We start from the raw sequence: 24315 nt of genomic DNA, 5'->3' as shown, positions 1-24315 counted from the left end.
TCTCCAATTTCAGATTTTGGACGTTTCGGTTTCGGTCTCGGTCTTGGCCGAAATTTAAAACCTTGATCAAAACTATTGGCTGTGAAATTACAAAAACAGCCCTTGACTCTTTCTTAATACCCCCACTCATTTCATTCTTGTTTGACCCAATGGATTTGGTTAGCTTCAACATAGCTTGTTAAGATTCTTATTTTCCACAAGAGTATTAAAGAGAAGAATAATATATGTGAAATCATGTTGTAGGGTTCGGCAATTGGGCATTCAGCATTGTGATTAACCTTGATAGGAGCTCATAATTGATACCTTTCCCAAACTCCTAGATAAATTACGCCAAATTGAGGGATTACTTGATGATCAATGGGGATTATTTCAAGAGATCGTGAAGATTAATGCTGGGGCTATACAAGGATTATTTGCTTTAAAAAACTTTATTTCAATATAGGCCCCCCTTTTTGCTTGTATCAAAATATCCCCTTAATCTTTTGGTTTTTTTCAAAACAAAAAATAACAGGTGCAAGAGGCAAATTGGGAGCTCTAGAAGAAACAAAAGGCTGCTCAGGCATTGCTCTATGAGAAGGAGAAAGAGGCTGACGGCCGGCGAGTGGCCGCAGAGGCAGTCCTCTTCGCTCGTCAACAAGCGGCTTTAGGGGAGCTTTACGCCAGGCAAAAGGAGGCAGAGGGACTAGTGGCACTCGCGCAGGCACAAGGCGTCTATGTTAGCACATTGCTAAAGGCCTTGGACGGAAATTACGCCAGTCTGAGGGATCACTTGATGATCAATGGGGGATTATTTCAAGAGATCACGAAGATTAATGCTGGGGCTATACAAGGATTACAACCAAAGATTAGTGTTTGGACTAATGGCAATGGTGGTGAGATTGCGAGTGGTGGTATGAATGCGGTGGCGGGCGTGTATAAGATGTTACCGCCATTATTTAAGACTTTGCACGAGCAGACAGGGATGCTTCCTCCGGCATGGATGGGGACGCTCAAAGATTCATCAGCTAATTAAAATGAAATTATTAATAGGTTCATGTGTGTTGAAAATGGGTGTAATTATCGTATTTTATTTTATTTTGTGTGATGCTTTCGTTTTTAATTAATTATGTATTTTTAACAATGTTACTCTTTTGACGCTTATTAAGTATTGAAGAAAATTGTGTCAATCAGCCCAGTTGGATGGATCTTAGCCAAAAGAAATATATCTCTTTAAGGCATACTATAGAGTTTGAAATTTTTTAAGGGGGTGTTTGGATTTAGGGGGAGGGGGGTGTGAATTTATGGGATAAAGTTTCCTTGGAAAATAATATTACTTGAAAAACAATTCTAGGGCCTATAGCAGGTTTGCAATTTTCCCAAAAAATACAAGTAAACTACTCAATTTTTGAAAAATCATTTCATGGAAAATAGGTGTAAATAAAGTAACCTAGCATGTTTGGATCTAGGGATTGTTTTTTGTTCGAAAGAAAAACTTTTCTAGAATTTTTTTTTTCTGTCGACGGTTTAGCTCATATCCAAAATTTAAGGGGTTGTTTGGATTTATGGGGGAAATTTATGGGAAAAAAGTTTCCACCGAATATAATACTGCATGGAAAACAATTCTAGGGTCTTATTTTTCTTTTGGTTTCTTAGTCCTCCTAGTATTAGGAAACATGGTAAGAGTTATGTTAAGTTGGGAAGCCTAATTCTAGTTAGATTAGAGGTGGAGTTCAAATAGAAAGAGGAAACGTGGGAGAATATGGGTTTTATTCTATAAATATGGGTCGTGTATCAAACAAAAAAAACATAACAACTTGTGCTTCCTTTGCCTAGACGTTCTTCACTCTCCATCTAAGAAACCACCTTCTTGTTCCCTTTTTCTTGTTCTTCACATCTTCACATCACCTTTTATTCTTCTTCTTCTTCTTCTTCTTCTTCTTCTAGTCTCTCTCATCTTCCAACCATGGTGTGGTGGTACAAAGTAGCCAAGGCTAGTGAGTACCTAGTCATCACTGGTTTCAATATTAAGGATATCAAGCTAGCCAAGAAAGCATGGATCCTTCCCGGCCAATCGTATACTGTCATCGAAATCTCCCCAGTAAATTATACCTTCGAAGTCCAAGCCATGAGCGTGGAGAAGCTCCCTTTCCTCCTCCCCACCGTCTTCACCATTGGCCCACAGGTCGAGGACCATGAAAGCCTTCTCAAATACGCCAAACTCATGTCCTCCCATAACAAGCTCTCCAAGCATGTCACCGAGCTCATTCAAGGCGTAATTGAAGGCGAGACCCGTGTCGTCGCCGCGTCCATGACCATGGAACAAATTTTCAAAGGTAACATCAGCTCTCACATATTCTAACATGCCCTCTCAAACATATTTGGATTAAAAAATTGATATACGTTTGATTAAAATAAAATTGTCAAATCTTCTGATCTAATGCATGCTGATGATGATGTCACATATTCTAACAGGTACCAAAGAATTCAAACAAGAAGTTTTTGAGAAAGTCCAGCTCGAATTGAACCAATTTGGGTTGTTAATTTATAACGCGAATGTTAAGCAACTTGTGGATGTTGGAGGCCATGAGTACTTTTCGTACTTGGGACAAAAGACCCAGATGGAAGCTGCGAACCAAGCCAAGGTGGATGCAGCCGAGGCTAGGATGAAAGGGGAGATTGGGTCTAAGCTAAGGGAGGGGCAGACCATGCAGAATGCGGTGAAGATTGATGCGGAGACAAAGATTTTCTCTACGAATAGGCAAGGGGAAGGGAAGAAAGAGGAGATTAAGGTGAAGTCTGAGGTAGAGATTTTTGAGAACCAAAGGGAGGCTGATGTGGCAAAGGCGAATGCTGAGTTGGCGACGAAGAAGGCTTCGTGGGGCCAACAGGGACAGATGGCAGAGGTTGAGGCTACGATGGCGGTGGCGATTAGAGAGGCTGAGTTGCAAAGGGAGGTGGAGAGCAGGAATGCTTTAACTGGGATAGAGAAGCTCAAGGCTGAGTTTCTTAGCAAGGCTAGTGTTGAGTATGAGACCAAGGTAAGAATGATTTTGTTAATTTATCATTCGATATTGTTATTTCCTCCCCTTTTGGTTTGCCTTTTTATGCTATTTATATTGGTACTACCATGTTGTGATAATTGCACAAACTCTGCTTGTCTTTTGTTATTTAATCAGCGATCAAAAGTTATTATAGTTCCCAATATGCTCGCAAAAGCTAATTAAAAATGAAAAGACAAGTTGAGATTGTACAATTATTGAAACATAGATTACAGTGCAAATATCACTAGCTTCTTATTTGCTATGTAAAAAGTAAACTGTAAGTATAGTATAGATGTATAAGTAGATGATATAGTAATGGCCTCCAAAGAGACCTCAATGTTCTATTTGCAAATAGAGTGCTAAACGGAAGGGCGCCCTTGCAGCTGGGTTTTTAGAAGGGCCTTGTAAAAATTATTAGCTTTACAAAACTTTATTTGCATACAGGGCCCTTCTTAGCTTGTATACAAATACCTCCTTCATCTTTGAATTTTGTTTACAAAAAAACAGGTGCAAGAGGCAAATTGGAACCTCTACAAGAAGCAAAAGGGTGCAGAGGCAGAACTCTATCAGAGGGAGAAGGAGGCCGAAGCCCGCCGAGTGGCCGCAGAGGCAGCCCTCTTCGCTCGTCAGCAAACTGCTTTAGGGGAGCTCTACGCAAAGCAAAAAGAGGCAGAGGGAGTAGTGGCACTCGCGCAGGCACAGGGCGTCTATGTTAACACATTGCTCAAGGCCTTAGATGGAAATTATGCGAACTTGAGGGATTACTTGATGATCAATGGGGGATTGTTTCAAGAGATGGCTAAGATCAATGCTGGGGCCATACAAAGATTACAACCAAAGATCAGTGTTTGGACTAATGGCAATGGCGGTGAGGTTGCGGGTGGTGGTATGAATGAAGTGGCGGGCGTGTATAAGATGTTACTGCCATTATTTAAGACCGTGCAGAAGCAGATGGGAATACTGCCTCCGGCATGGATGGGCACGCTAGAAGATTCATCAGAATGATTAATGATTCATCCGCTATTTTTTTTTATTGATTTCGTGGGAGTTAAATGTTTAGTCAGATAGTTTATTTCTTATCTTGATATAGAAGAACAAAAGAGTAGAAATTTAGTTTGCATCTTTTCTACATTTTTTGTAGCATGTTCTCTAGATTTTGATTCTACTTGGTTGCTATTTTAGTTGGGTTTTTAAGAGTTTCTGTATTTAGTTGGCTGGATGTATACTAGTTACCCATTTCAAAAAAAAGATTTGAGAAAAACCATTTCAAAAAAAATGTATACTAGTTACGAATCCACTGAGTGGAAGTTATTTTAGAACGAAAAAAAAAAACAGCTAGAAATTAAAAGTTGTTGACAGATTCTGGGAAGCCGTAAACACTCAATAAGAGAATCACAATAGTTTTTTAGGGAATGTAATAGCCAGTGAGTGGATAGGAATAAAATGAGGGCTGATAATGATAGATAAAAACATGTCTAACTATTAAAAATAAGGGAAAGGTGTGCGTACTCGGTCGAGTAGATAAGCTTATCTACTCGGTCGGGTTAAAAACAGTGGGGGCCCACATTTCTGGGGTGATCCAAACCATTCATTTGAAAGTCCCTTACCTAGATAGGGTGTCCACAAAAAATCAGCCCCATAGGATCATCCTAACCCATCCAATAGTGGAGGGGAAAATGGGCAGATTTGTGGACAAGCTGTGTTTGTCCATTTTTCCCCATTTTTGCCTCCACTGTTACATGGGTTAGGATGATTCTGTGGGGCTGATTTTTTGTGGACACCCTATCTAGGTAAGGGACTTTCAAATGAATGGTTTGGATCACCCCAAAAATGTGGGCCCCCACTGTTTTTAACCCGACCAAGTAGATAAGCTTATCTACTCGACCGAGTACGCACACCTTTCCCTAAAAATAATTTAAATTCTCTTTATAGCTACATTAAGGCCTTGTTTGTTTCTAATTTTGAGATCCGACTGTGAGTCCAAAACTGATTATTGTACTCAAAGCTAAACATAAATTTGAGTCCAATAATCAGTCTGGGACTCCCAATCGATTTTCAAAATCCAAAACAAACAGGGCCTTAAGTATCGTGCAGATGTAGTGGGGGGTGTTTGGTTGGTTGAAGTATAGATGATTAAATACCACCAACTCTGTCATCCTATGCTTTTGGTGTAATTGGGTCTTTCACAAAGAAGAAAAACTCCATTTCTGTCAAGAAGTTTCACCTGAACATAAGAGAAGGACGGTCAATAAGGGTGTTTTTATTTATCAGAAATAACTGAAACATTATTAGAAGCAAAAGAAAGATGGGTCAAGCTAATCCATCAACAAGGAAACAATTAAAAAGGAAAACAAAAATCAGATAAGAAGAGAGGAGTAGAATCTCCAACCAAGTAGCCTCCCCATTAACCCCCTCTAGAAAATACATTGACAACTCACAAGTCGCCCATCCGGTAACCATCACTAGTCTTATAAAAACTTGTCCATTGAATGATATATGATTTAATACTGCAGTTGACAACAGCAGGAAGATAATTCTTGGCTTGGAATATACAATCATTCCATTCCTTCCAAATGCCCATTAAAACACACCAAGGACGGCTATTTTCCAAACAGATTTACATTCCCAACCAACATAGAGTAATTACCAGTCACGAATAAGGTCCCCACTCCCTATATTGACTGGAAACATCCACTAAACCCCAAACACTCCAAGATAGCATCCCACGTTCCTTAGGTCAATTTGGACATCTTTGGAACAGTTTTTGAGTAACTTGGAACAATGAGTATATTATATAGAAAAGAAAATTTAGGCATTTGTAGAAATTCACAAAATAACATATTTAACGATTGCAATTACGACAGAAGGAAAAATCAAATAGCAGTGTCATTAAATAGTTGGTTATTTATTTGATTGGATCATGGTAATCGAAGGGCAACATAAGTGGACTCTCTCTGAGCCTATCCCAATCACATGATCATAGCTACTTCTCTTCTAACTTCGAAGTGGGAGATACAGAGCCACTTCAATCAAATGATCAAATGCTTTTGAGTTCACTACCTTGAATTCCTAGTGAATGATTTGCGGAAGGAATCCCCAAGTAATATATTTTGCAGGGACTACAATGCTTTTATAACTTCTCTGACTAACTAGCCAAATCAGAAGATATAGAAGGCTAATTGTGTCAAAGGACTGTCACACAACTCCAAAGGCATTTATGGATGATGGGGCACTCAAAGAGGTAAGGTATCGAACGAGATGCATCCAAATACTTGGCAAAAAAACAAATGCATTCCTCAAAATCAGAACTCGTGAGTTCAATATATTTCATCAAAGTTGGAATAAGAATTGCAGATAGCCTCCATTTCAAAAAAAAAGAATTGCAGATAGCCAGATACTCTAATCATAATGAAAATTTCTTGATTTTTCAAATTTTTATGTTTTGCTTTTGTTCTTCTCGATTACATAACTGTTTCGAGACATATTTCTCGGAGTCGCAAAATGTGGATACGGGTTAAAACGTAGCCAAAGCAAATCCTAGTCAACTCGCCATGACGTGGTCGACTACTCGGTTGATGTGGATGAGTACTTAGTTGACGTGGTCATAACTTGGGAGAGTCAAAGGAGTTTTGATTGACCTTGTAAGGCAATATGCCGACCTGGACAAGAATGCAGCCAAGGTAAAAAGGGGTCGACTCGGGGGAGTTTCGAAACTACTTTATTTCTACCAAATTCAAAAGCTCTAAAAGTGGAAATGACAGAAGATTGAATTTCTAAAGAAAATTGAAGAATGATAGACATCTTTGCAGAAGAAAACTGAAGGGATCAAAATTTTTGCAAGAAAACTACAAACCAAGAGACAGCTTTCCCTAGAAGAAAATACTCTCTACAAACACCACAATTGGTCAGAATATCCCAAACTGAAAGACATCTGGATAACACAAGAGGATCACGATAGATCAAGAAATTCAGCTAATCATCAGACTTAAAAAAATACTTATAAATCCAAAACCCTACACGAATCACTCGTCAAATCTGGGAAACGAAATTCACAATGAACAAAACAAAAACATATCGACGAGAGAAAATGAAACCCACAACTATAACACAAATAAACAAAATTAAAAAGATAGAAAGAAGGGAGAGAGGTTGATTCGAGGCAACCGGACCTCCTAAAAGTTCAATTCGAGAGGAACCATTACTCTCCTAAACAAAGTTTCCTTTGCTGCTGTAAAATTCTCTTCTTCTCCCATTTCATTGAAACAAAGAACTTAAATACAAGCACAAAGAGAGTATCACATCATCAACCCATTTACCCATTTAAATGCACATGACAAGTAATCAACCCCACAAATCTAAAACGCATAATTCTACAATAACTACTTTGTAACTTAATCATATACACCATAACAAGTACGTATCAGAAATCTAACAATTTAGTAGGAAAATCTCTACAGCTCTCTATTAAAATTTTTCCTAATTGTATACCATCACATCCCTTCAATCAAGATCCTAATAAAAAAAACCCTAACCAATAGAAATTAAAAAACAGATCGAACAAATTCTTCTACGAATTACACAATTCAAAATAGAAAAAAAAACACAGAAATTACATAAATGGAACAAAATGAAGTAATTAGGAGAAAAAGAACTTGAAACACTGACCAAACCCTAATCGAATTACACAATTCAGGAAGGAAAAACGAAAATTCTAAAAACAAAAATGCCATCACAAGTGCTTGTTTGATAGATACACCCCATGTAATTTCAGTTTCGGGTTAATTTCGGTCCTCACCGAAACCGAAATTTCAGCTGAAATTTGGTATAGGGCCTCAAAATGTCGGTTTTTTTGGCCGAAATTGCCGAAATTTCGGCTGAAATTTTGTAAAGGATTAAAATATTAATATTTTACCTGAAATTTCGGCGAAATTACCGAAATTCCCGAAATTTCGACCGAAATTTGGTACATTTCTCCAATTTCGGATTTTGGACCTTTCGGTTTCGGTCTTGGCCGAAATTTAAAACCTTGATCAAAACTATTGGCTGTGAAATTACAAAAATAGCCCTTGACTCTTTCTTAGTACCCCCACTCATTTCATTCTTGTTTGACCCAATGGATTTGGTTAGCTTCAACATAGCTTGTTAAGATTCTTATTTTCCACAAGAGTATTAAAGAGAAGAATAATGTGAAATCATGAAGGTCACCCATCAGACAATTATGTTGTAGGGTTCGCCAATTGGGCATTGTGATTAACCTTGAAAGGAGCTCATAATTGATACCTTTCCCAAACTCCTAGATATATTACGCCAAATTGAGGGATTACTTGATGATCAATGGGGGATTATTTCAAGAGATCACGAAGATTAATGCTGGGGCTATACAAGGATTATTTGCTTTAAAAAACTTTATTTCAATATAGGCCCCCCTTTTTGCTTGTATCAAAATATCCCCTTAATCTTTTGGTTTTTTTCAAAACAAAAAATAACATGTGCAAGAGGCAAATTGGGAGCTCTATACGAAACAAAAGGCTGTTGAGGCACTGCTCTATGAGAAGGAGAAAGAGGCTGACGGCCGGCGAATGGCCGCAGAGGCAGCCCTCTTCGCTTTTCAACAAGTGGCTTTAGGGGAGCTTTACGCCAAGCAAAAGGAGGCAGAGGGACTAGTGGCACTCGCGCAGGCACAAGGCGTCTATGTTAGCACATTGCTAAAGGCCTTGGACGGAAATTACGCTAGTTTGAATGATTACTTGATGATCAATGGGGGATTATTTCAAGAGATCGTGAAGATTAATGCTGGGGCTATACAAGGATTACAACCAAAGATTAGTGTTTGGACTAATGGCAATGGTGGTGAGATTGCGAGTGGTGGTATGAATGAGGTGGCGGGCGTGTATAAGATGTTACCGCCATTATTTAAGACTTTGCACGAGCAGACAGGGATGCTGCCTCCGACATGGATGGAGACGCTCGAAAATTCATCAGCTAATTAAAATGAAATTATAAATAGGTTCATGTGTGTCGAAAATAGGTGTAATTATTGTATTTTATTTTATTTTGTGTGATGCTTTTGTTTTTAATTAATTATGTATTTTTAACAATGTTACTCTTTTTACGCTTATTAAGTATTGAAGAAAATTGTGTCAATCAGCCCAGTTGGATGGATCTTAGCCACAAGAAATATACATCTTTAACATAGGGACACTATAGAGTGTGAAATTTTTTAAGAGGGTATTAGGATTTATGGGGAAAAAGTTTCCTGGCAAACAATTCTAGGGTTTATAGTAGGTTTGCAATTTTTGAAATATCATTTCATGGAAAATAGGTGCGTGTTCTTCAACGATTCTCATTCCCTTTTATTATTTTCTAAAGCGAGCAAAACGAGAGAAAGTGAATGTTTCACTCCCAAAATTTGTCCCATATATCAATGACCATTTCCATTCGAGATTCTAAAATAAAAAAAATGAGCCCACAATCAGAAATTCTTGTTAATTCTTGTTAAGCAAATTTTCATCTGCTTACTCTCTCAGCAATGAATAAGTTTCAGTTTGTCATAAGCACTCATTGGCTGCGGACGAAGATCTTGATGCCTCAAGTGATAAGGGATCCAAAGTTGTTCCTTCACCACAATGCCCACCAATAGTACCAAAGCCAGTGTCACCAATTGCCATAGTTTCCGCGCTAACACCCGCGTCACCAATTGCTACAGTTTCTGCTTGTGTCACTATTGATCTTAGTCGTCGAAGACGCTCAGCTCTAGAACCAGTGACTTGGCCCAGGACAAATAGAATGGAAATAGTTAATTCGAAAAATTCTAAGGCCACGTTTGGATGCCTACAAGATTAAGATTTGGATTTAGTTCATATTTTGAACTGGATCAGATCGTTTAGATTTCCAAATCAGCTTCAACAGTCCAAAAAATTCCGATTTTGAAATCTGTTCTGCGAAATATTATTCGGAAATCAATATTTGTGGCAACTTCCTTCACCGTCGCTGCTCCTCGACGATGCTCCGGCAGCAGCGAGCTATTCCTCCGGCAGCAGAAATTAAAACATGATCATGAAGATGATTGATGTAGTTTGTACCTAAAACTCTTATCCAAATTAAAATACAAATGCATGAGGTATCGAAACGGGCTTAAATTTCAGTCTAACCGGAGAGAAATCAGAGCACCATCTATTGGGGTGGGAAACATATTCTATTATTCTGGCATCCCTATTTTAGTTCTTTTCATTTTTAATTTTCACTTCTAATTCTGTTGCTTTTTTTGGGTCAAGATCGGGCAGAAACAGAATAGGATTCTGGTTCCAACGCACAACCCAACCATACTTGTCAAAGATTCCGAGAGTTATCGACAACCAAGGTTTAAATTTCAGCCGAAATTTCGGATTTCGGTTAGGACCGAAACAGAAACGTTTTGAAACCGAAATTGCAGAAATTTACCAAATTTCGGTCGAAATTTCAGAAATTTCAGCGAAATTCTTGATAAAATATTAATTTTTTATTCCTTTACAAAATTTCACCCAAAATTACCTAAATTCGGGCAAAATTTCAGCCCAAGAAAATGACATTTCGAGCGCCTCTACCTAATTTTGGCCGGAATTTCAAGATTTTGGCTATAATTTCGGTTTCGGTGAGGACCGAAATTACCCCGAAATCGAAATTTAAAACCTTGTCCACAACTAATATGGAAAGTGTAAAAGAAAGAGATGAATTACATGAATAAGACAAAAATTAATATCTTATTACTCTGAAGGGATTTGCTAGGTAATTTCGTGGAAAGCCATATGATGGAATCGGTGGAGATGGTTCGGTTCATTTCGTGGAAAGCCATATGATGGAATCGGTGGAGATGGTTCGGTTCGGTTCTAGGGTATACCTAGAACCGAACCAATTGCAATCGGTTCCCATAATTTGAAACCAGACCGAACCACTTATCTTTGAAACTGGAGCGAATCAGAACTACCCAACCTTTATTTTATAAAAAATTTCCCATTTATTGGATGAATTAATGGAATGCATGGGCTCAGTTATCATACTATAGAAATGAAGCTGAAGATTGGCCCATCAAAGTTTAATGCATGCTCTATACTGATGTTCAACATTGGAGAGAGAGAGAGAGAGAGAGAGCCGAGAGGATTTCGAGTGAGAGTGGAGAGTGGAGACGGCGAGAGTCGCAACTCGCAAGGCAAGAGTTGGGACAACTAGGTTTTCTACTTTCTAGCGTTAAGTTTAAAAGGCAACCATTGTTGGGGCTAATCCTAGCAACCTAAAAGTTCTCAAAGAAGAATTTAAAAGCCTAAAGGCTAATTTTCATTCAATAATTTAAAGAAATTAATTACAATGGTTTTATAACATCTATTTATAAGAATCCTCCATGTTGGCTCTCATTGATATCCAAAATCCATCTATTAACTACGGTTCTCTTTGTTTGTTTCTCACTTTAATGATTTACCTTCATTAACGCTACTAATTGCCTTTTTTCCGTTTCCACTACTTTTTATCTTTCTAAAGTTAGCTTTAACGACGCCAGCTTGGCATTGTTTAAGTGCAAAAATATTACAATGCTTTAATTGTGGTCAGAATCTTGCAAAACCATGAATATCGAAGATGAGGAAGGAGAAGAATAAAAAACTGCAGGTAAAGATCTGAATCCAAGAAATTCCTTTGATCAAATTTTGCTCCCAAGGGGACTAGTCTAACCATCAAAATTGTGGTTGTCAAATGGGCAATGAAAAAACTATGAAGCGACGGTCTGGATTGACAGTCAAGTTGATTTCTGATTTTCTGATAAGAAATTATATGGTGGGCCCACATTTTTGGGTGATCCAAACCTTTCATTTATTGGACCCTGATGCGGATAGGGTGGGCTCAGAAAATCTTCTTGATTGGATAATCCTAGCCCTCCAATCTGTGGAAGTTTTTATACTGTGCCATCCATTTTAAACTTCCACAAATCGAAGGGTTAGCAACATCTCTGGACAAGGTTTTCTTTCTTCGCCCACCCTATCTACATCAGGCTCAACAAATGAACGGTTTGGATCACCCAAAAAAGTGGGCCCCACTGTTTTTTGAGGGTGTGAGAGAGATGTGTTTTTTTGTAAGTTGACTAAAATAGCCAGTAACCCACTGACCCTAGCATTCCAATATTCAAGCGGCTATTTTACCCCTTGACCCTAGCATTCCTCTTTATAAGAATAAGAAACTCTAAGGGCCTGTTTGGTTTTAAAGAAAGAGATGGAAAGAGGTGGAAAGGAAAGACTTTTCCATATTTTTATCTCTTTCCGTTGTTTGTCTCTAGGGCTCTGTTCACTTCTTTTTCCCGGAAGGGAAAGGAAAGGATTTCATTTTCCTTTCCTTTCCAGGTGACATGGCAAAAGGAAAAGGAATCCAAGGAAACTGTCAAGGAAAATGTTTCGTTTTCCTTGGAAAGCCTCTTTCCGATATATTTAATCGGAAACCAAATCTTGAGTAACAGGGAAAAAGTCAATTTCCACGCCATTTCCAGCTTTTAAATAAGAAATTCCACATCTTATAATATTTTTCCCTGAAAAACAAGTGAACACAGAAATTCTGTCTTGTCAAGGTCTTGTCAGGGAAAAAAAAGGCTGTTTTCCAGGAAAAACAGCACCAGGAAAAAGAAGTGAACAGAGCCCAGGAGGAAAGCAAATCTATCATGGATAGGTCTTTCCATATTTTAGATAAAGTCAAAACAAATCCCCGAATATCCTTCCATCTCTAGACGTGGGATGCAGCTTTCCCGGAAAGAAATATCGGGGTTAAAATCACGGACGACTCTTGCTCTTTTTCGTGCAAGTCTCTCTCTCTCTCTCTATCTGTTGTGCCTCCGCGAGGCCTAAAACCTAGGATACAGAAAGATGACAAAAATAGAATATGTTCTTTAGTTTTCGTCCGCATGGGGGCCTAAAATTTTACAACACATTTTGATAGGGTCCGTCGCACCAACCACATTCTTAGTTGCCAACCACATTCTTGCATAGGACCCACAATTTACTTGTTCTCATCTTGCTCTCTTGCAACATCAGGTCCCCAAAATTCCATTTGCGATGGTCCCAAGCAAATCCCTTTATAAAAAGAAATGGACTCTTTAAGCATCATATAATTGCCCTAGGGATAATAAATCTACACATACTTTGAGGGGAAAATATCAAAACATGTGTGAAAGGGCACTCATTAGCAATTAAATGATACTTAACTAGTGCCAAGGGCACTCATTAGCAAAACCCTAATTTTATGATAATACCTCAATTTGGCATGAGCGACAACCATGAATTTGATAGTGCTGAAATCAATTTTTATTAAGGCCATGTGTGGCTATCATTAAAAAAAAATTCCCATGAAATATTAGCTTAGGGCGGTAATGGGAGAGAACCGGGAGAGATCAAGTGAGAAGAGGGCGAGAAAAGGCTGAAAAAATGGGAAACAAACTCTAATAAAAATCCAATTTATTTTTTCAAATTTGGGTGAGAGGCTGGCTATGAGCTATGTTAATAGTTATTTTGGTCATTATGCCAAAGCACCCAAATCAAGTCATTTGGAAACTCACATCGGATGGGAAATTCTCTCTAAAAAGTGCTTGGAATGCTATAAGAACACAAAACCAAAAAATTCCATGGACCACCTCCGTATGTTTAAAGGGCCTATTCCGGAGCATGATTTCATCACATGGCAAGCACTTCACTATCGGCTCAGCACCAAAGGGCATATTCCGGAGCATGATTTCATCACATGGCAAGCACTTCACTATCGGCTCAGCACCAAAGACACAGGCTGCTTTTTCTTGGTACCTCTCGGGATACTATATGCCCTCTTTGCACCCAGGAAAGGGAAAGCATTGACCATTTGTTTTTCAACTGCTCCTACACTTAATGGGTATGGAGATCTGTCTTATGGAGGTTCCTCCACAGAAGAAAGCCTTGAAAAACACTCTCGGAGGAAGAGGAATGGTTGAGAACCAATCATACAAGACACTCGCACAGGGGTGGGAATTCGGATTGCTTGTGGTGTGCCAATTTATCATATATGGGTAGAAAGAAACAGGAGAATCTTCGAAAGGAAAATGCAACATAAGCAGTTCACTCTAGAGGATATCCTCCCCACGATTAGATGCAGGGTCCTCCACATCGGGGTTGATGGGACTCAAGACAAGTGAAGTTGCTGGCTTGGAGAAGCTCTAAACCTCCCATCTTTCCTGAAAGATCATGTTAACAAAACTTGTGTTTGGCTCCCTCCATCGCCAAATACCGTCAAGCTCAACACGAATGCATCTTTAGAAGGACATGATGCGGCAATTGGCGGCATCATCAGACACTCAAATGATATAGTGAGAACTGCTTTCTCTATCAATGTTACCCCAAAAACTATCCAACACCTCCAAATGGAAGCAATTCACCAAGGAGTCTCCATAGCTGAGTATGAATTTCACCCATCTATGGATCGAATCCGACTCACTCTTAACAGTCAACACCATCAGGGAGATTTACCGATGCTGTGGAGACAGATCCCTCTACTAGTTGACATTCAATCCAATCTCTCGAAATTTGGATCTTGGAAACTTTCCCATATTTGGCGAGAAGCAAACGGGACAGCTGACTACCTCTCAAAATGTAATTGCCCTATGAAGGGGGAGAATCTCAGTGCTTCTTCTTTCGAAGACACTATGATTGAGATTTTGTATAAAGACTCAAGCGGAGTCCCTTATATCCGGTTGTAATCTCATATTCATTAATATATCTGGGAGGAGTCTGCTTAACCCCAGCTTACTGACCAAAGAAAAAAAAAAGGGTGTGAAGGTCTTAAATGCGGTGACTACGTACTTTAAGTAAGTGTAAGGTCTTAGAAGGGGTGTCCCCAGAATCAATAGGGGTGAATATATCAGCTCCCCATCAATAATTGTTATAAAGGGTACCAAAAGTAATACACTTGGTAGGGCCAAGGTTTAAAATTTCGGTTTCGGTACCGGTTTCTGACCTTGAAATTTCGTCCGAAATTTTGAAAATTTGGTCGAAATTTGGTACAGAAATCGAAACCCATATTTTATTCAATATTAAATTTCGACCAAAATTTTGGTTAAATATTAAATTAATTAAAAACAAAACAGACTTTTTGGGTCAAATTTCGGAAAAACCAAATTTCGACCGAAATTCCGAAATCTCGGCCAAAATAAATGCCCATTTCAGTTATTGGTGGTTTCGGTGTCAGTCTCCACCGAAATCGGTCGAAATTTAAAACCATGGGTAGGACGCACAACCCATGTGCCACACATTGAAAATGTTCTCGGCGGTTGGTTAATATCATTTTCCATATTCTTTTTGGGCAGGTCACCCGCCCCCCTCAACACACACACACACACACACACACACACACACACACACACACACACACACACACACACATTTTCCTTTAGTTTCAATGGTAAAAGAAAATGTTAAAAGCGGTGAATTTATCCTCAAGAAGTGAACCACTCCCACGAAAAATGTTAAAGGGGGGGATTTTATCCATTGGGGGGGAGGGGGGGGGGGAGAGATCTCACTGCCCTTCTTTTTTTCCTAGGAATCGGTTCCTCCCTAGATAGGGTGTGCACAATAGTCAATACTACATTCATTTATTGGGCTCCCATTGTTTGGGTGATGTAAACCATTCATTTGTTGAGCCTACATAGGGTATGCCATAAAATCTTCTCCATAGGATGATCCTAACCCAATATGTGAAGGTATAAAATGGACGGCACAATATAGAAACCTCCTATGGAGAAGATTTTATTGGCACGCTCTATCTACGTTGGGCCAAACTAATGAGTGGTTTAGATCAGCCAAAGACTGTTGGCCCCAATAAGGAACAAAGAAGATTTTATGGGCATGCCACTATTAAAAAATGGATTTTGTTTCTTCAGTTTTGGGGCCCATGGCAAATGATGCCTCACCCATTTATTACGAAAATGACACTCCTTACACTATTAAATTTAGAGAAATTATACGTGGATGGCTGTGCATACACATGCTGCCCCAAAAAACAGCCGGGCCCACATTTTTAAGGTGATCCAAACCATTCATTATTGGGCCTTGATGTAGATAGGGAGTGCCTATAGGATGTTCCTAACACTTCGATTTTTGAAGTTTTAAATTTGACGAAACAATGTAAAAATCTCCACGAATTGGATGTTTAGGATCATCCTATGGTGAAAGATATTCTAGGCAGACCCTATCTACATCATGGGCCAACAAATGAACGGTTTAGATTACCCAAATAATGTGGGCTCCACTATTTTTTTTGTTGGCCTGCACGTACATGCACAGCCATCCACCATATAAATTCTCTAAATTGTAATACTGTTGCAAGTGATAGCCTATGCTGAATTAAAAGCACATGTCTTTTACAAGCTGTAGGGCATAAGAGGATGCATCGTGAAGAGGTGTGAATGGGCAAGGTAATTTTTCTAGATTAGATTTACACCGTTTCTCATGATTTGTGTAGATCCTAATTGGTCTGTATGATCATGTTGTGATTGGATTAGATAACTCGATCGTGTGTAATCTGAATCGTAGGATCACGACCAAACGTGTACAAATGATCAAAACTCGATCTGATTGCGTTCTAGGCTACAAGTCTCTTAACTTCTGAATGCAAGGCCAATGAGGGGGGCACAGATTATGGGGACAGTACAATCGTCCCACTCCCCTCTCCGGGCAAACTGGAATATTATTTGGCCCCAAATTCCTGAAAACAAAGCTATATCAACTTTCACCTGAACAGGTATGACCCCTCACAATTAATTTTCACCTACCCAATTAACCTTCTTGCATGCTTACATTTCCCTAACATTTTTTCTTTATTTTTTGGATGTTTAAAGGATTACACTTTGGCAAGAACCCTGGTAAGGATGACATCATTTTTCAAAAAAGATCTTGAGAATGAACAACCTTATTCAGCTTACATCAGGGGGAAAGAAGATAATTGTCTTGTGGAAAAATTCCAAATTTGGCAGATTGATAACTTTCCACCAAAGGAAGTGATAGTGCTTGAAAATACAGACCATGAAGCCATGCTCTCAAACCCTCAAGGCGTGTACAAGGCTTTGTTGGAGTTTGCAAAGAAATATGCTTGATTGTCTTTAGCTATTACTATGGTTAAGCTGCTTCTATGGTGTGTTTTATATGTGCTATAATAAGAGAGATATTCTCATATTTAGGTTGATACTAAATATATGAGAAAATACATATGTTTAAGAGTCTCTCCATGTTTCGGATAATCTATAATATAATAAAATGTGTTTCTTTCATTTGTCATTCGTTTTCTTTTTCTTGGAATTGTTTTGGAAACCTTTTTCCATTGAAAAATCTTATTAGAACTTTTAATGGTAGATTTTTTTTTGAAGCAAATGCACCACATGGGTGGCACGCATCGTTTTACAACAGGTTTTATATGATGCCTGAGCGTGAAGTTCAGTGTAGGCTGTACCGCCTTACATATTTGATCGGAGGGCATCCCACTTTTTTAAGAGGGTGCCATTGGATGAAATATCAAGGGCAGGGGTACTTCCGTTGTCCCGCTTACTCTGGCCATCACGTTTGGGCACCATATAAAATGATAAGGTGAGGCCCATCATTTTACACCCATTCTCTGTGATAGGGGGTAAAAATGACCACCCAATTGAAACGCTCCGCGTGTCAAAGGACACTCAGGTGACACAAGGGTAGCAAAGTAATTCCCCACAGTCAACAGAATACCCCTGCAGAAAGAGGTATTTACGACTCATTGCTAGGGCTATTTATTCGATTTAAACCGAACCGAATTCACCGAAAATAACCGAACCGAAATATTTCGGTTACTGAAAAAAGAAAACCGACACCGAATAGAATTATTTGATAACCGAACTTGAACCAAAACCGAAAAATGAATTCGGTTGTTCGGTTAGTACGGTTATAACCGAATTATATGAGTGTAAAATTCTGGAATTAAAATGGAAGTAGATGTGAGGGAAATAGGTTGCAGATGACTGAATTGGGTAAGAAATACAGGTTATAGAAACTCACTGGAAATAGGGGTGTCATCTTTGTGATGGTTTCTCTCCACAGGTGCCTTTATGGACGATGGTCTGGACTCACCAGAAACCTCAAGCTTCGTCGGCAGGACTTCTGGCATTCTTTGGTGGGAAGCGTGCGAATAGCGGCACCTTCGTCGGAGCGGGGCCCCTTCTCCCAGATCTACCCCTCCCTTCCTGGTTTTTCATAAGGAAGATGACAATGGGATATTAAATATTTTATAAATATCGCATGCCCAAATAATTTTGGGATGCTGATATTTTCCCTCCTGTAAACGGATAAAATCCCCCCCTTTAACGGTTTCAGTGAGAGTAGTTCACTGCTTTAGGATAAATTCACCCCTTCGGTTTTCCTTTGCCTTTAAAACCTAACGAAGAACCTTATTTGGGGGGGGTGGGGTGGGGGGGGGGGGGGGAGAGATTTTTATCCATCAGAGGGGGGTTTGTCATCTAATACAACAAGAGAAGAGGGAAAGTTTAGATGGGTTGCAGAGAGCATTTAATATTTAAACGGCTTTTTTTGGCTCTTTGTGCCATACCTAGCCTAGCAATTTTTTTTCCTTCTTGAAAATAGCAAAAGGGAAAATATCCTTCCTTTATGTCACATCATGTCTTTTCCCATTACTTGTGTTGGGAAAGGCCAAACAATTTTCTTTATTCACCCCCTTCTTTTACTCTGGCCACACCACACTAGTTTGTCATGACTCTTTGCTCGATTGTGTTGTGAGTTGTCCTAAGTAAAAAAAAAGAGGTAAATATGGCTTTGGGTTGTCCACTTGTCCCAATTCCCAGTAAAAAAGAGAGAGGTAAAATGGTAAATATAGTGATAAACGGAAACAAAGTACGATTTTCGGGTTAACCGAAATTTTTGTTGGAACTACCAAAACCGTAACTGAAAACCGAAATTTCTTTCGACCAATAACCGAAACCGAAACCAAATATAAAAAAAACCAAACTGAAAATAACAATTTCGATTTGGTCAGTTCAATTATTCGGTTTTACTCGAATAATGCACACCCCTACTCATTGCCATCCGCTCAAGGGTAATATGGTAATCACACCATAAGGGAAATTACATATTAGCCCTATCATGCCTAACCACTATAAATAGGGGTAAAATCCAAAAGGTAAGGGACATGATTCCCAAAACTTACTATTTGAGTTGAGTTTTCCTTATCTGTTGCTATCACTTACTTAAGCATCGGAGGGCCTTCGTGGAGTATCCCCTCCGTGTTGGTCTTCTAACCGGTCTCTCGTGTGTGTAGGATAAAGAACAAGGATAATCAGATCGTCCACTTGTCCATCGCCTCCAGCTCAGCCATAAACAAGTTTTGACCGCAACACTCTGCATGCGTGAGGCCAACCATTTTACACCTCATGTTTTTCTATGGTAGGGGCCACCGTTATATACCATGTTTTGATGGGGTGGGGCCACCATCTCCACTCAAATCCATGCATATTGTGGGTGTTGAGGCCCAAAAATCTATAGGTTCTTTGTTACTTAGCAGCGGAGGCAAAAAGATAAAATAAAGAGGAAAAGAGCCCTTTGATTACCGTCATAGGGAATAGAATACTTCGATCACCTTCAAAGGGGATGAAATTTACTTCAATCCCATTGAAGTCGAGTTTCATAAAGCAAAACTGGAAAAATAGTTTTGTTGGGGCTTATCCTAGAAACCCAAAAGTTCTCAAAGAAGAATTTAAAAGCCTATAGGCTAATTTTCATTCAATAATTTAAAGAAACTAATTACAATGCTTTCATAACATCTATTTATAAGAACAAGAAACTCTAAAAGATAACTTAAGACCTAAGCAACTAATTTCAGCCATCCATCTAACTTAACTTAAATAAAAGCTAAAAACATGACTAAAATAACCCTATAGTAGAAATCCCGTAATAGAGGTGCATCACGTTCATAAATCCTCCGTCTAAGGAAAAGATAATGAGAAACCGTCTCGAATAAAGCATGCATCCATCACCTATAACTGCCCTAACGTATACATCCTTGTCTATCAAGGCCACAAACAAACAATTGTGTATGACCTAATGTAGGTACATCAAGCCGTTCGAAAGCTTCAAAGAATTGATCGAACAATTCGGATTCTCAGATCAACTGCCAAACCATCAAATCAAGCGTTATAAGAAATGGATTGTAGATAGACATAGAAAAAAGAGCGGGCCGGGCTGGGTTTGACCCGGCCCGTACGGATCCGGGTCAAAATGACCCGGAAATTTTTATGGGTCACTAAGCTTGGACCCGCACTCGGCCCGTACGGGTCGGGTCGACCCGCGGGTCAGCCGGATTTTTGTATAGGGATTTGCTAGCCACCTTCGCCAACCATTTATGTTCACTGTTTGAGAGATTTGTCTTATTGTCGATGTGGTGCAAACTGCAAAGATTGGCAGAAGTACGATTTGTGAAAATGTGGCTAGCAATAAATAATAGCAATAAATAATAATCATGGGCTACTAAGTTTTAAATGAGAAATTACGGAAAAATGGTAGCAAAGTAGAAAAATTAAATTAAAAAAACCGAAGGAATGTACTAAAATATGACAATTACTGAAAAAACTACAAAGAAAAGGCAAAAACTATGACAATTATGGAAAGAAAAGTCAAAAGTGCCAAAATAAAACCTTTTGCACTTCTCTACGGGCACCCGCAGGTCCACCCGACCCGGCCCGGCCCAGTTTTGATGGGCCGGGTGGACCTGCGGGTCAATTTCAAACCGGTCAATGATTGGTGACCTGGACCCGTAATTTACGGGCGGGCCGGGTGGACCCACGGGTCCGGGTCACTTTTTGCCAGGTCTAATTGTAGATCAACCCCAAGATATTGCCCGACCATTGTACCCACAAGCTGATCAACCTAGATTACTATGAGCTCAAGACTGTGCAGATCAAGGGTTCAGATTAATCATGGAGTTATTTTATTTTATTAAAATTTTAGTTTAATTAGAATTTTTAGTTGGACATATTTCTTAGGAATTTGAGTTTTTTTTTTACAATAGTTTGGATTGGATAATTTCAGGTAGAGATATTTTAAGAATTTATCTTTATCTTTTGTTTCCTTATTTTAGATAAGAGACCTGTTAGAATACGAAAAATCCACCAAAGTCTATAAATACATACATTGTAAACCAAATTCATGGGCTTTATTGAATTTGGTGGAGAAAAGTCTTCTCTTTTATCTCTTCTCTTGGAGGAAGAACGGGTAAGTTTTTTCCATGAAAACTTCATATTTTTCTTTAATTTTGTAACTTGTTTTATACAGTTTTTTTTTGTCACAATTAAAGAAGCAAGTTTCCTTCTTCTTTCTTGATCTTCATACCTTTTTTAGGACCCTTTTCCAATCCCTTTTCATCCCTTTCAATATCCCATTCAACCCGTTAACCTTAAGTTTCCGCAACAACATCCCTACGCCAAATTGGCATCAAACTTCCGCATCATACCTTTACGTCATGACCCCATAACTGCCCTAAGTCTCATGTCATCACATGTATCGATGCAATCATATAATAATGATAGATCTTTTTCTCTATTAAGAAATGACAAGTGAATACACTTCTTTCTACCACTGTTTCGCATCACCTCACCCCCTTTCTCTTTCTTATTCTATGATAATATTCCATGACAATCCAAACCGACACAAACCATATTATTTATTTCTATGCACTAACAACAGGAATAGCAAAAAAATAGATGGTGTGTCATGCCCAACTTCACAAGGCAACTTTTGTTTACAAAAGGTACCCACCTCAAAACAAATAAGGAGGACTAGGGTGATCTATTTTTGTGCATGGGTGAAAATGGCTTAGCCCCAACACTCTGGAGTAAGGGAATGGTCTCTCTTGGGGTCATTGCAATAGTTGTACATCATGTAGTTACTCTGAGCCCACTGCATGGCCATGCTCTGTTGGTTACTAAGGCCGCCGGAGCCGGCCGGCGAGGCCGACACTGGCTGGCAATTGTTGGATGCATACGCGGGGCACCCGTAAATAATGAAATTATTGTAAATTGCGACGAATGGTTGGTAACTGTAATCGGCTTTGTATTTTCCGTCTTCGGTGGCCCATGATGAGGCGTCCCATATAGATCCGTACACCCACATTGGGCTTAAGGGGAAGTAAAGGTTTTTCCTTGGATACCTTCGTATGGGCACATCATCTACGAAGAATCTGTAAAAATTGCAATACAATTAGACATAAATCTAGCTCTCCTTAATTACCCATATTGTTATACTATTATTAATTGGGATTTTCTAGGCAATTTGTGGAAAGCCGTTTCGCTGTTGACTTTTGCATAAGAGAACAGCCACATAGGCCCTCTATTCAGCAAATTTTTTGTTATTCATTTAATTCATCTGAGGTGGCTGTTCTCTCATGCAAAAGTCAGCAACAAAATGGCTTTCCCCGAAATTGCCTAGCAAATCCCTAATTATAGTTATGGGATTTTCTAGGAACTTTTACAGAAAGGCATTTCACTTTAGATTAGAGTTAAATGAATAAGACAAAATCTGCTGAAAAGTAAGCCTTGCTGTGGCTGCTCTCTAAATTCTAATGCAACAGCTAGCTGCAAAAATGCCTTTCTAAAGTCCCTTGCAAATCCTTCATATTAAATTAGGTGAATGATAATTCACTCCCGTTTTTTACACGGACAGCCAACTCTAGTGTCGGTGCCTACTTCGCGTAGGCATGTCGAATCCCTTCGTGAAGTAGATCAGCGCCTCTGCGGTCATAGGTACACCAGAGGTGGCCATGCCAAGGGGGAAAAAGGGTGGATATATCACTTCCCATTATACTATTATAATGATTTTATTTTATTATAATTGTATTATATTATTATAATTTTCTTATATTTTATAAACCGAAATATGGCATGTGCTTTTTTAATTAAATAATTTTTTGTATGACGTAAAAATGAAAGGTATTTAATAGCTTAAAAAATTCTAAGTCTCTAAGGTATTTAATGTCTATTGAGAAATTCAAATTTATAAGATATTTAATTAGAAGGATTTGGATTAAGAAACTTACATTATCTCGTTGGGGCCCCAAAATATTGCATATTTATGAAAATTTGCAGTTGGATCGAACCAGAGATGAAACTTCACCTCCCTTCCAATTATCCTCCCATCACCGCTTCCCCTTATGTACACATTGGTCTGCAACACATATGGTGTCCCAGGTGTCGTTCCAAGGAACTCGATGTCGATTTCATCATGGTACCCTGGATGGGCTTCATTGTTCGAAAGCTGCAATTCCCATCACATGAACAAAACTTTGGGAGAAATTTCAATCGAATCTATCTTTCTCTCATATATATAAAGTGTTTCTGAGCGTCAAAAACTCATGTCGGCCTACATGAGTCTTTGAGCTCCAGCAAGCATCTGAGCTCGAGCTCAGAAACACTTTACTCTCTCTCTCTCTCTATATATATATATATATATATATAGAGAGAGAGAGAGAGAGAGTTTTCCAAAAGAAGTATGAGTGGTTATATTATTAATAAAATAACATAAATAAGAAGGTTTTGCACACATAAAAAGCTGTTATCACTCCTGCAGTATAACCACTTTGTAGCTTAATCGATGTGCCAAAATACCCAGACTGGAATGGAAGAGTCGACTTGAAACCACTTCCTGTTTTTTCAAAATTAAAGCCAGAAAAAAATCAGAAACCCACCATAAAAATTGAAGAGATGGAGTGAGTATTAAAATGGATTGAGATTGATGACCTGAATTTCTGTCTAGCCAGATTGTTGTTGAGGACTGGTCTTGTGAGACAGTTTGATGCTGAGGACCCCAAAGATTAGTAAAACCTTGGTAGAATCCTAATGGCCTAAACATGGAACTAGGGTAGTATCCAGGTGAGGGCTGGGAATTGCTTGAAGGGAGTATGAGAAAAAGAAAAATGGAAAGAAGGAGAGCCATGAATAGGAAAGAAGGCTGAGAAACCATAGCAAAGGTAGAATGATTTTGTGCTTAAATGGAATGTGGGAGGACTGTAGGGGGGTATGAAAAAGAGTGCATTACAGTTTGCTTAAATAGGAAAATGGAAGGACCCACCATCATGTAAATACAATAAGGAGGTTGATTTGGGCTTATTGGTTGAGACAAAACCTAATGATTGGTGATATGAGAATATAAAAAATAATGGATTCCATTAGTAGTAAGTAGTCAAGTTTTGAGTATAAATGTTTTTCTATGCTGACTTCATGACCGTAAATTTTCATGGTAAG

The 24315-nt window shown here is 38.8% G+C and overlaps 1 protein-coding gene and 1 pseudogene across 1 annotated transcript; one reads left to right on the top strand and one right to left on the bottom strand.

Annotated features, from left to right (window-relative positions):
- The first annotated feature begins 149 nt into the window (after window positions 1–149).
- On the top strand, window positions 150–4025 carry LOC143859038 (flotillin-like protein 4; annotated as a pseudogene).
- Window positions 4026–21715: 17690 nt separating this feature from the next.
- LOC143859331 (putative xyloglucan endotransglucosylase/hydrolase protein 32) lies at window positions 21716–24071 on the bottom strand. The gene is made up of 4 exons (XM_077370053.1): window positions 23812–24071; window positions 23616–23716; window positions 23112–23329; window positions 21716–22256 (listed from the first exon to the last, which is right to left on the bottom strand). Exons 1-4 carry the CDS (start codon window positions 24032–24034, stop codon window positions 21893–21895), a joined length of 906 nt encoding a protein of 301 aa, XP_077226168.1. The 5' UTR covers window positions 24035–24071; the 3' UTR covers window positions 21716–21892.
- Between the last annotated feature and the right edge of the window lie 244 nt (window positions 24072–24315).

This window comes from Tasmannia lanceolata, unplaced genomic scaffold, assembly GCF_043159265.1.
Source record: "Tasmannia lanceolata isolate RefF3 unplaced genomic scaffold, GAP_Taslan_0.1 ptg000029l, whole genome shotgun sequence".
In the NCBI taxonomy this organism is placed as follows: Eukaryota; Viridiplantae; Streptophyta; class Magnoliopsida; order Canellales; family Winteraceae; genus Tasmannia; species Tasmannia lanceolata.
This window is presented reverse-complemented; position numbering and strand designations above follow the sequence as displayed.

Bases quoted from the DNA above. Each gene is read 5' to 3' on its own strand.
- LOC143859331 (XM_077370053.1), bottom strand. From the start codon at position 24,034: ATGGTTTCTCAGCCTTCTTTCCTATTCATGGCTCTCCTTCTTTCCATT. The intron at 23,717-23,811 runs GTCATCAATCTC...TTGAAAAAACAG, and splicing joins CTGGCTAGACAGAAATTCAG to GAAGTGGTTTCAAGTCGACT. The intron at 23,330-23,615 runs GTGTGCAAAACC...TGGGAATTGCAG, and splicing joins GAGTGATAACAGCTTTTTAT to CTTTCGAACAATGAAGCCCA.